We start from the raw sequence: 12,327 nt of genomic DNA on the forward strand, positions 1-12,327 counted from the left end.
TGAAATCCCCCATGACCATAAGTCTGGGGGTCGCAACCGCCACCCCGGCTATTACGTCGGCCAGCTCAGGCAGGGCTGTTGATACATAGCAGGGAGCCAGGTATATAATCAACAGACCCACTTGAACCCCTTGCCCCCATTTCACCAGGAGGGACTCCACACCGTCTATCTGAGGCACAGTGGTCTCCCTCGGACAAAGACTCTCCCTTATAATGACCGCTACCCCGCCGCCCCTGCCCCGGGTCCTTGGCTGATGGAATGCTAAGAAACCTGGTGGGCAGATATCTACAAGGGGCACGCCCCCTTCCGTGCCCAACCAGGTCTCGGTAATACCTGCCAGGTCCGCACCCCCCTCCTGAATAAGAGAAAGGGTAGCCACAGCATCACTTGGATCATCAGAGATAGAGATGTAAACCTGTGTTCATCAGCATATTGATGATTCTCAATATTGTTATTGCTGTTAGATCCATAAGACGTAATTGCAATTGCATCCCTCCTCAAATGGTATTGAGAATGTCCAGTAGCCACAATTAATCTTATTCTCTGAGTTTTCAATTGTGTTTTTAGTGTCCCTCAAGTTGATGGGCACAATTATATTTTGTGGTAAAAAACAAGTTTCGCAAACAAGTACTCTTCATTTTTTCTAAACTTTCCATATTAATTGTCTCCAACTCTAAATATTTTGAGATGTGGAGAAAAATCAGTTCCTTATCCACAGTCTGCATGTGATGTGTGTTTATATCATATTCCCAATGTCAGGTTGAGTCCTTTTTTTGTTTAAGTACAAAGTCCCATAAATGTCCCTGTAGAAGTCCAGCCCTAATGTTATTCAGCATCTTTTCTAGAAGCATAATGCAGTTTGTGGTTGTGCTGTGCCTTTGGCAGTTTTATTTTTTTATTGCTTCTGTAATGATTCCTAGCATGGGATTTACTTTGTTCATAGCAGTTGCACAGTGGGTTACATTGTCAAGCGGTGAATACATGCACAACCTGGAGAGTATCCCAGTGGCTGTTGGAGTCAATTTTCTTTCATCGAGTTTCTCTTTTCATAGCAGTAACATACTGGGACCCATGTTCCATTCAACTACATATTCTGATCCAGAGATCCCGTTTTGTTAGCCATTGCTCACTCATTCATGTAAACGTTTTACAAGTATGCACATCATTTTACACTGGAACTAACTGAATTTGCCATTTTAATGTCCTCATTTCAGAGATATTCTTTCGGAGCTCTTTAATATCCATTTCTTTAAATGGGATATTGAATCAACAAAACAATGTGATATTATTGGCAAAAACGTAGCCACTCATGATTTATTAGAAACAGGCTAAGAGTAAGCAGTGTTAAAATGAAGTCCATCTGCCTCTCCCCAGAAAATGATGCATGAATTTACTCTTTATATACTGTAACTTCTTTGCCAAAGTTGCAGTTTATTTTTATTATCTGATAGAAGGCTATCGATTGTTTTCAATTTGATCTATTAATTTGATCTCTATTAATAAAGTGAATTAAGGTGATTCCTTTTTGATATTTTAAATCAATATGTATAATCAATAGAAATACACCTGATTTAATAATTTCCTTTGACTTTCTGATTCAATTAAAAGGTTTGATCAAATCAGATTTACACAGATTTACTCTGAATTATTTTTTAAACTTACCTCATAAAATTTATTCCAAGNAGGATACGCTTGATGGACCACTAGGTCTTTTTCTGTCATCAATTTTCTATGTTTCTATGTTTTCATGTTTCTTCAAAACTTTTTAGATTAACTAGATTAACTCTCTTCTAATCGTAGGTTTTCTCATATTAAAGGTGTACAAATCCATTTTTTTTGTCTTGTAAAGATGGCAGAGGTCACTTTTATGTATTTATATGTACACATTTACCAAACAGGTTTGTCATAAATATTATTCTCATCTGCAAGCCATATAGTGTCAGCAAGTGTTGAGAGCTGCAGACTTATAAACTATGGCACTTTTTTAATAGGCTTTGTACCATATTTGAAAAATTATCTGGTGGCTCTCTCATCTCTCTGAGTAGATGATTGTGTTCTTTTTCTCCTGTCAATGATCCTCAGGCATCTGCTCTCCCATTATTGCCATCAGTGTAAATGGCATTAAGCTTCCAAAAGATTTGCTGGAACCAATTCTAACTAATTTTACAAAAGAAATATAAAAAGAATGACGATCCTTAATTCTGTTTTTAGCAGCCTTTAGTTTCCATCTACACTGACCTTCCTAACTTTGGTAATACAGTTCCAGTGATGATGATGATGACAAGTTATTAAATTATCAATTCTTAGCAATCACTTATCAATTCTTAGCAATCACTTATCAATTTTTCTCCAAAAGGTACTGTTCCCAACTTGGTCTTATAGGTCTTCCGGCAGTGCACTCATCATTGCTCTAATTAAATCCTTGTTACTAGTCATCCTCTTTTTTTCTTTCATTCCGTATTTCCAGCATTAAAGATTTATTCAGAGAGGTAGGTCATAATATAATCTGTCCAAAGTAGGAAAATTTGAGCCTGATCATTTGTGCCTTGAGTGAAAACGTTTTTTCTTCAATGATCCATTTGTACATATTATCAGAAGGTTTCTCCAACAGAAAAATTCAAAACTACCAACACACTTTCTAACCTGCTTCTTCAAAGTCCAATTTTCACTTTATAGGTTGCAGACACCTGGATTTGCAGCTATCAGATTATTGTCATCAGCATAGCACAGGTTATGGATGTTTCTTCTTCCAGTTATAAAAACATTCTTGTCTTCTTCCACCCTTACTTCCTTCAAGATATATTGTCCCACTCTTTCAGGGCAGATCATCATTGTCCCAGTCCTATTTCCACCTATAGTGAGGAATGGAAGTACTTGTATTAAATGCATTCCACTCCATATCCTTCTCAAATTCTGCTGCCCATTCTTGCTTTGGAATGATTGTGACAACTATTAAAAACTTTTTTTTTTCTCACCTTAGAACTTTTTTCAGCATTAGATTACAGGATATTCATAACTGTTTAACTGAAGTATGACCTGTTTTTTTCTAAGGAAAAATCTAAATGAGGAGAAAGTCTGTTTAAAAGTTTATATGGAAAAAGAGCATATACAAAGATTGGTTATTCACGAGATCAGGTCTTGATTAAGAATTACTTCAATGCTTTTTACTGTATGTAATTAGAGAAATGTAGCTGGTAAACTAGTAGTGTTTATAGAAAAATATACAAACAAACACAAAAAATACAAGGAAGCTTTTCAGAATGGGAAAAAAGCAATATATTTATCTGCTAAGTAGATAACACGGAATTGACAGAGAATCTTTTTTAAAATGTATCAGTAAATAAATGCCAGCATACTGACATCATTTCAGATGATTCAGCAGTATCTTTATTAAAGCATTTTAACAATGAGTTCTAAAAAGAACTGAAATTTTGTCAATTTATCTATCAGGTAGCAGGAAGATAATAGATAGTTCACATTTAGAGAAAATAGAGATTGCAGTAGATTTAAATTAGAATGATTCACTGAAATGATTATATAAATACCTTATAAGAATATTTTTGGCATATCAATTTTAAAAAAAAATCCAAACTAAGTAAGGGTTATTACTTAGGTTGCAGTAGGTTGATATCAGATAAACATCTCAAGATGCAGTACTTCCAAGAGGCCCTCTAATGAGATTCAAAATAGTCAGACAGATGTCAATAGAATAAGGCAGTCGCTTAGATATCATGATCTCAATTATTCAAAAGCCAAATCTTAAATCTCACATAGTGCAGCTTGTTCAAAAATAGTGTTACATGGCAGGGATGGAATACATATAAAGGCAACAATGGCATTTTGTACTCTCTGTACCTTCTGGATCACATGAAAGGACAACTCCAAATAAAGCACATTCCGATAATTAAGTTGTTCAGTATCCTGAGATGTCTGTAGGTGGAACATCAATGAAAGCTAAAAACAAAGTAGAAAAGTACTCTGTATTCAGTCTAAAATAGCATCCAGACACTAGTTGTAATGGAATGACTTTGGGGAATGAGGAGAAGAGATGCTCCTTGGAAACAATCAAGCAAAGAAGGGAGATGCCCTCAAAGAATTAACAAGGAAAGAAACTTAGGAAGCGATGGTGGGAAGTTTGTATTGTGGAGACTGGCAAGATTCTGTTAATGTAGCCCTATCATAAAATAGAATTAATTCATCCATTCATGTTTCCCATCTGGTTTATTTAGGAAGGTTGACACTAATCTAGGATCTGTGCAACTTTCCCTATGTACATATAATAGAGAAATATAATTATGAGTGTTTTCCCTGGAGTGTTCTGTTTTCTATCAAATTTGGTTTTTTAAATATATTTTATATAAACCTACATAACACTTTGACTCTAATTATGGCTAACACAGAACTTTTTTTGTTTTAAAACAAATATCCTGTCCAACACTTGGGGAAAAAAAGGTATTAAACACATTTGAGAGATAATGGTAATTGCTACTTTTAATGTCTCCTTTTGATAACTGCTTTTTATCTGTTTGCTGGGGAGTGGTTGTGCTAACAACTTTGTAAGAATCTACTAAAAATGTCACAAGGTAAATCACAAATGGTTGCTATATATATAAATTTGCTAATTTTGGAGTTACTAACAAGTAGTAACTTGTAAAAATCAATTCTTGGTCTGTATTTAATTTTGGTTTTAATTACTAGGAAGTGCAGTTCAGCATTCTGGTACAATAGTTGGCAAAACATTAACTACTGAACTGTTACCTACAATGGGTCTGAAAGAGCTTTATATATCAAGAACATTTTGACATTTTAACTGTCTTGTTCTGTCCCAGAATGCTGAAAGTGCAGTGTGTTCTATGACATATTCTCCCCCCCCCCCATAATGAAATGTTTCCTCTGTGTTTTGTCTTTAAGCACAATAAAGCTCTTTATAAATCTTAAGGATTTGCATGTAGATAAAAATGTTTGAACATTTAACTTGAGAACCATAAAAATATTAAGTGGTTACATTCAATTTGCACACCCAAGTCATACAGTGTTTGATGTGAGAACTACCCAGGCCAGTTAGCAATAGATTCTTACAAAATCAGCAATTAATAGCACAACTTTATTCCTTGTTTGTAAAAGCTAAAAAAACCTTTTATTTCGGGAGGGAGGGGACAGGTACTGAAATGAAAGCAAGCTTTAAAACAAAATTATGGTTCAAGTATTGAATGTTTTTGTCTCTGATACTCTTGCAATTGTTTTAGAGCTATTTAAGAAAAAAATGTCTTTCAAATGAACAAAATCTGTTTATTAGCTGAGATGTCAGAGAGAAAGTGTCATTTCTGTTTACTTCAGCACCTCAGTGGAAAGTCACCCTTCACTGAAAAGGTTCTTTTAGAAGTTCAATTACATTTTAGTTTCTTTTCCTAAATGGGAACAAATATAACATTTAAAGGTCAGGCATCTCAGTCCAGCTGCAGAGAGTATTGTATTTTAAGTCTTCAAGTGATTTCTATCTAGGTTGAAAATCCTAGGTTGAAAATCAATTGTATATGTGTGTTTTTCTTAATTTAAATGCTTATAGGTGTATTGCTCCAAGAAATAGACAATATTTTAATTTTATTTTATATATACAAATGAAGGCGAATATACATGTTCCAGGATAATGTTGCAGGATCCAATCTGGGTCGATCACCGGGACCAGAGATTTTGTTTTTCGACTTTTTGGGCTCGAAGTTCCCTGAGGATGGGAGCTCCAGCACAAGTCCGAAAACTCTAAAGACAAAATGTCTGATCCCAGTGACCAACTCAGATTGGCTCCTGCAATTTTATATATAATCTGCTATTTTTTTAATAAATAATTCAAAACAGTGAACATACCTAATACTTATCCTTAGCTTATTTTCCCTACTTACTTCCATGACAGCAGATTTCTTCTGTAATGATGAGTTCATCATATATGCATTATTTAAAATATCTACTTTAAAAGTGATATTATTCATTTACTATTACATTTTTATTATTAATGAGGATAAGAAAATGAAAATGATGACATTATGTTTCTGTTTCATTTTCAGCTGAACCTCTACCTTTAATGGATCTGTGTCGAAGATCAATTCGCTTTGCTCTGGGACGAGAACGGCTGCATGATATAGAAACTCTACCTTTGCCTCAATCTTTGAAAAATTATTTACAATATCAGTAATATGATTCTAGAGCTCTAAATGGTAGAAATTGTTTACATCAGAATATAAATCTTCATGGTGGATATTTTGAGTATTATTTAATTATTTTTTACATTTTTAAAAAATAAACCATAGCAGAAGATTATGGAGACTACTAAGAAATGTGAAAATGTTGAATTTATTTAGTTCTTTCAGTAGAATAACTGTTGCCTATACTGTTACACAGCCTCGTTATGCAGAATCCAAAGCTTGTTTTCACAGGTAAGAGCCAAATGTGATATGTGTGTTAGGTTAGACCTAATATTGGATGTGTGCCTAATGTGCAAGAGATGCAATACAACTCCCCAAACTAGTGTTCATGAAAGAAGAATATTATTTTATATAGGTCACAGTATCAGCATGTGAAAGAAATAATCACTGTTTGGTGTTTCTCAAAATTCTGGAACTTGATATATCAAATAATTAGGGTTCTTACAATATGAATTATGATGCAAAATTTCTTACTCATGCAATCTATTTATTCTCATTTTGGAAGGAAAATGTTCCAGGTGAACACATCACATCTAGTGTGCACCATAGGAAGACACTGGGGACCTTTGTGCACATGGAACATAGAAGCCTCATTGGTACTGCAAGATTGTGGTCTCTTACATTTAGGTGCTCAGCTTTTTCAGAAAATAACATTCTTGGTATAATATACCATCTGCCGTATTTTAACTTATATTATTGAACAAGATAGTTGATCTTGTTTTCCAAAGCAACTCAGCTCAGTCTACAAATTAGTTAAGTTAGTTGACTTTCTTAATTTGTTTTTGGTTTTATTTCTTCAGTAGGATAAAATTTACTCAAATTAGTCTTTTCCAGCTTAATTGGTTTTAGGTCAGGTATTCTGGTTCAGACTTATTTTAATTTATCAAAAATCATGCCACCTTTTTATTCATGACCACATTTTTATTAATAATATTATATACTTTTTGAGTTCCAAATACCAGGTTTCCTGTAATGTGCCTATGGCATAAGAGGGCTTGAATTAACCCACTCCATGTACACATTGAGAAATTCCCAGAGCTCAAAAGATAGCCAGGCCCTCTGCCAGAATGTGTGCCAGCCTTCATGTGAATATCCAAGGTCTTGATGAGTGTTCCACATGTTCAGATGCCCGTATACTTTTGCTCATACATTTGTGCATATATTTATGTGAATACCTCATTCACTGAAATTGTTATATATTTCTAACACCATGCCAAATTGGCAAAACACATGCTATCATGGCATCACAGCCAATTACATAAGGGCAGGATTTATACTGCAACATGTTTTATTGTTTGCCACTCCTCTCCTCCAGACCCCATGCACTCTACCAGACATCCCTCATAGAGGCAACACATGGTTCCAGAAACAGGAAAAGTTAGCCTATAAATGTCTTGTTTTAAAACTTGCAAGGAACAATAATATGTAACTTTATACCATTTTGTTTATCTTGTCACACTTTGAGTATTACATTTTGAATTTCTCTCTCAAAAATAGGGAGGAATTTTTTTTGTTCTTACATCTTTTTCTCCTTTGCTTAGAATGTGTGTTCATTTGTCAGGATCAACTTATTTTTAAGGGAACTGCTTTAGTTTGTAATTTTTTTCTGCTACATTCACAGTTCTCTGCCTGATCATGAACTAGTTTTTAACTGGAAGTTGTTGTAATGGCAGGATATCAAATGTTGATTGAGCTGCCTTCAGCATATTTTAATGTGAATTCACCGAAGAATGAAGATATTTCTAATAAACTCTACTGTCCAAATGACTATCGGCGTATTATGTTTCCTTTTTTCCCTATACTAAATTTACTCGCATGCATATTACAGTAAAGCACTTAGTAGTTCATTTTTTCTCTACCTGACCATTTTTTGCAATATATTTCATACAGATGCTTTTCTATAGAAAAATGAATAGAACTAGAAAAAAGCTGATTTACAGAAAGAAAATAAGGTACAAAACATCTTCTGTGGCATAAAGTCCTCTGCTTTAGTTTTCAACAGTTTATTTATTAGTAATGTCTGTCTACTCCCTTTGTTCAGCTTTGGCTTCATCCTATTTTCATTGCCAAAGTTCTTTGTGTCAACTACCCACTTCTAGTACCCTTCATGATACAGGTTGCACTACATTAGAAGAGTAGAGTTTACTGACAGTTGAAGCTGTATGATTTTTCTTTGCACTGCTTATAACACTTGCATTCTTTCTCAAACGCAAGTTCTGTTTTATTTCCATGTCAATTTGTCAATTTAAAAAAGATGTTAAACCTTATTTTCATCATTTTTCTCATGAACAGGAAAGCTTGACGTTTTTTTCTTACAATTTTTCTCTGCTTTCTTATACAAAGAGAAAAAAAATGTTATACAGTTGTTGTGGATATTTTTTGATCTGAGAACTGAAATGCAGAATTTAGAAATTAGTAAAATTAGTAAAATAATAGAACCATAAAATAAACAATGAAAAATAACACAATAACACTACATCAATATGATAACCAAAAAGATGGATGGGTGGAGAGTAGAGAGCAAGAAGTGGAAGGCAGAGTCTGCCCTCAATCCAGCAGCCATCTCCAGTATGAAACTCCCCCATTTGGCCCCCAGACCAATCAGCAGAGTCAGGTCTTCAGGTGCTTGTGAGAAGATGGGGGGGGGGCAGATCTTACCTTAAAGGTTAACATGTTCCAAAGGATGGGCACTGCACAGAGAAGGCACTTCTGGATCCTGAGAGAGTTATTTGACTGACGGGATCCAAAGCATGTGTAGGACAGACTTGTTCTAGCAGGACAGTAGTCTGGATCTATGTCATTAAAGACCTTAAAGGTCATAACCAACACCAACACTTAGAAGCAGACCCAGTAACCATTGAAGTTTGCAGAACAGAAGTATAATATGGGCCATCTTAGGGCCCAAAGTCTGCCTTTCCTGTAACTATTCTGTCCATTCTGTACCAGCAATATGTTGTGTAAGGAAATTATATGACATATATTTTTGTATTACAAATATTAGAATAGTTGTCATTTGTAACAGTTACCTTGGTGGACTTGTAGTTCTATCTAATGTCCAACTTCCAGGACATTCCACATTTTAGAAGAGATAATATCTTCTTCAAGTTAAGGTTTTTCTAGAATATTCTCCAAGTACTAAGCTAGTGTCCAACTTCCAGGACATTCCACATTTTAGAAGAGATAATATCTTCTTCAAGTTAAGGTTTTTCTAGAATATTCTCCAAGTACTAATCAGGCCAATTCTTGCTTACTGTCAGGATTGACTCTACACAGCGTGCTCGTGACCAGACAACAATAATGGGAGGGGAGAGGGAAGGCATTGGAATGTGAGGGTGGTTTGGGAGGGAAACTCTGGAATGCAAGTTTGTCATTTGAAAACATGAGACAGTTCCACCCCAAAGTCACCAACTCTGATAATGTCAGAGGCAAACAGATTGTTCTCAAAACATCCCAGGTGCAACAGATTGGTGGATAAAGGACCATGGGAGGACCAGGGAGGGGGGAAAGATGAATTTATGTTATGTTTTACACGTGAAATGTTAGAACTGGCTTTTCCACTTCTGTACCCACATGGCTTTTCAGTAAAGTATACTCTCAGAGAAAAAAAATGTCTCAGGAGTGATACTTACTTTTTAGAAGTCAACAAAAGTATACCAAATATCTATGTTGAAATTGAAGTTTACAGGAAATGCGTAGTATCATATATCATGTGTAGTTAAGTCTGTTATCCCTCGTAGTAAATTTACATACTTTTAAATGGCAAAACTTCCTTGGTTCTTTCTATTAGTATTTACATGCATGAGACTGAAACATATAAAAGTAAAAAAAATAGTTCAGCTGAGGTGGTTATTTTTGTGCATGGGGATTAGCAACAATAAATTTTTCTTTCCTACTTTCATGAAAAACCTAGATTAAACAGATAATACAGAAAAACCAGCCAGAGAAAAGGCTGTTAGAATGAATGAATGTACTTCTTTGTGTAGAACTGCTTCCAGTCAGAGCCAGTCTATAATGTTTAATAAAAGCAATACTCAGCAATAGTGATGCAATTAAAATATTAAAGTTGAGAATTTTGCATGCATAAGTAAAATAATTAGTATAAATACAATTGTCAACATTAGCTTGGAAAAGTAGACTCAACATAATGCTTCTATGACAGAAATGGTAATGTAGTAAGCAACAACATTCAACTTATTAAAACCAGCCAAAGAAGCTGATCCAACTATAGGAAAAGGAAAAATAAATGAGGCAAAATTTTAATAAAGAAAGAACTCTTAAGTATCTGTTAACTTTAATTTATTTGGACATTAATATATTTATTCTAGTTACTTTTCTGTGTTTGCTGCTTTTTTATTCATGAATTACAAAATATTTTCTGATCTAAAGCTCTACTATTTCACAAATGGCATCATTTAATAATTTTTAGAAATATCTCTTAAAATATTTGCACTCTGGGTCCGATATCAGTATAGATGCTTATGTTTTGACATTGTAAAGTAAACAAATCCTTTACCATTCACAAGAAAAGTAGGAGGCAGGAGTGAACAATTTGTAAAAATGTTCATACTGTCTAAAAGGCTTTGGGAAATTGTGGCCATCCAAAGTTTGCTTACCACTATTTCAGCATAAAAGAGAATTGGTGTTCCATTTATAACCTTCACAAAGTATTAAATAGCCTGTAGAAAAAAACTTCATATTAGCATTATATATTTTCTTTCCATTTTAGTTCTTCAACTCTCATGTGAGGTCTACCAATTTCTCTTCTCAAAGTTATACTACATTTACAAGATTTGCTTGAAGTGAAAAGCTCTCTTTGGACAAATAAATTAACAGTCTATTAGCATTTTAAAAGGCTTAAATGTGTTTGTGATGTTTTTAAAAAACATTTACCTTTATAATGTCCATATGAAAAATTCTCTTGAAAAATTGTAATAGAAGCTCTCCTAGGATCAGCATCTGCTCCATATTTAGCTAGATCAGACAGTTTCTATCTCAAAAGGACAAAAGAAATGGGAGACAATGTGTTATATGTAGTAGAAAAAAATAACTCCAGTGTCAGGTTTCATCTGAAATTCATATTCTTTGAAGGGATACAAAGTTTATATTTGAGGAAAAAATTCAATTGATACATAGATCAGTTCATTCCTAAAGGAAAGTAATTTGAGTATAAATTTAAAAAAATAGCTCTAAAGTCTAATCTATTCCAGAAATTCAGCTGACAAATTTAAACATGGTTGAGGGAAATTATTAATACTTTAAAGTCATTGTTTGGGACATAACAAGTAATTTTACAGGTATATTATTTCAAAAGCAAAGGGAAACATGGTGTTTCTGTCTCTCTAGAATGTAAAATACAAAATTCAAAGTTCTAAATTGCTTAACATGAATTTATGTCTCTTGCATTATTAACCTTTTTTGGAAAAACTATAATTATTAGGCTGTTGCATTTTTCTGAGCTTCATTCTTTTTTTATGGTTTTTTTTTAACTTTTAACAACATAGCTGTGTCAGGTACAGTAGTCTAGTGGAGATAACATGCTATGGAAATACATGATACTAAAACTGAATTTCAACTGTGACGATATAATTTAATATTTGCCCATTGTTTTAATGTAACTGTCATGGTTCCGATAGATGAAACCAATTAAAAGAACTTCAAGGCAAGAATTTCTTCCTCAAAGAACATTTTATCCAGGAAACAAAGTATCAGCACTTACATAGTTGAACCCAAGATTGAGATTCCCTCCCTCCCAGATACAAAGTAACAAGTTGCAATTTCCACCCCACAAAAACTGTCATAAATCACATTCCCCAACTAGCACAAAACGTGGGCTTTTCTCTCTGGCTCCTCAGCCCGCCAAAAGCTTATCAGACAATGTCCTTGAGTTCCCACATTTCTGCATTGTTATGGCTAGCTAAACCCTCAAGCATTTACCCCATTCCCCCCCTTCTACATCTGAACTCTAAAATAATAGAAAAGGCACATTAAAAGCAAAGGTAAAATGGCTGCTGAATCTCAGTTGTCAGAGCGTGGACATCCATTGTCACAGCGTTTACATCCGCCCCCCCTTAACAGAAAAGAGTAGTCCTGTGATTTAAATAGAAGCATAGGGTAAGGGCCACCTTTCGGC

General features: G+C 34.4%; 1 protein-coding gene across 1 annotated transcript in view; it reads left to right on the plus strand.

Moving 5' to 3' along the window:
• The window catches only part of SPSB4 (splA/ryanodine receptor domain and SOCS box containing 4), a 55,329-nt gene extending 49,069 nt beyond the window's left edge, over positions 1–6,260 (plus strand). Inside the window, exon 2 of the mRNA XM_015815077.1 lies at positions 6,060–6,260. Within this exon, the coding sequence (XP_015670563.1) occupies positions 6,060–6,187 (128 nt within the window). The 3' untranslated portion in view covers positions 6,188–6,260. The remainder of the gene's footprint in view (positions 1–6,059) is intronic.
• The last annotated feature ends 6,067 nt before the right edge of the window (positions 6,261–12,327 follow it).

The sequence above is a fragment of the Protobothrops mucrosquamatus genome, unplaced genomic scaffold (assembly GCF_001527695.2).
Source record: "Protobothrops mucrosquamatus isolate PMUCROS unplaced genomic scaffold, P.Mucros_1.0 scaffold311, whole genome shotgun sequence".
Taxonomy (NCBI): Eukaryota; Metazoa; Chordata; class Lepidosauria; order Squamata; family Viperidae; genus Protobothrops; species Protobothrops mucrosquamatus.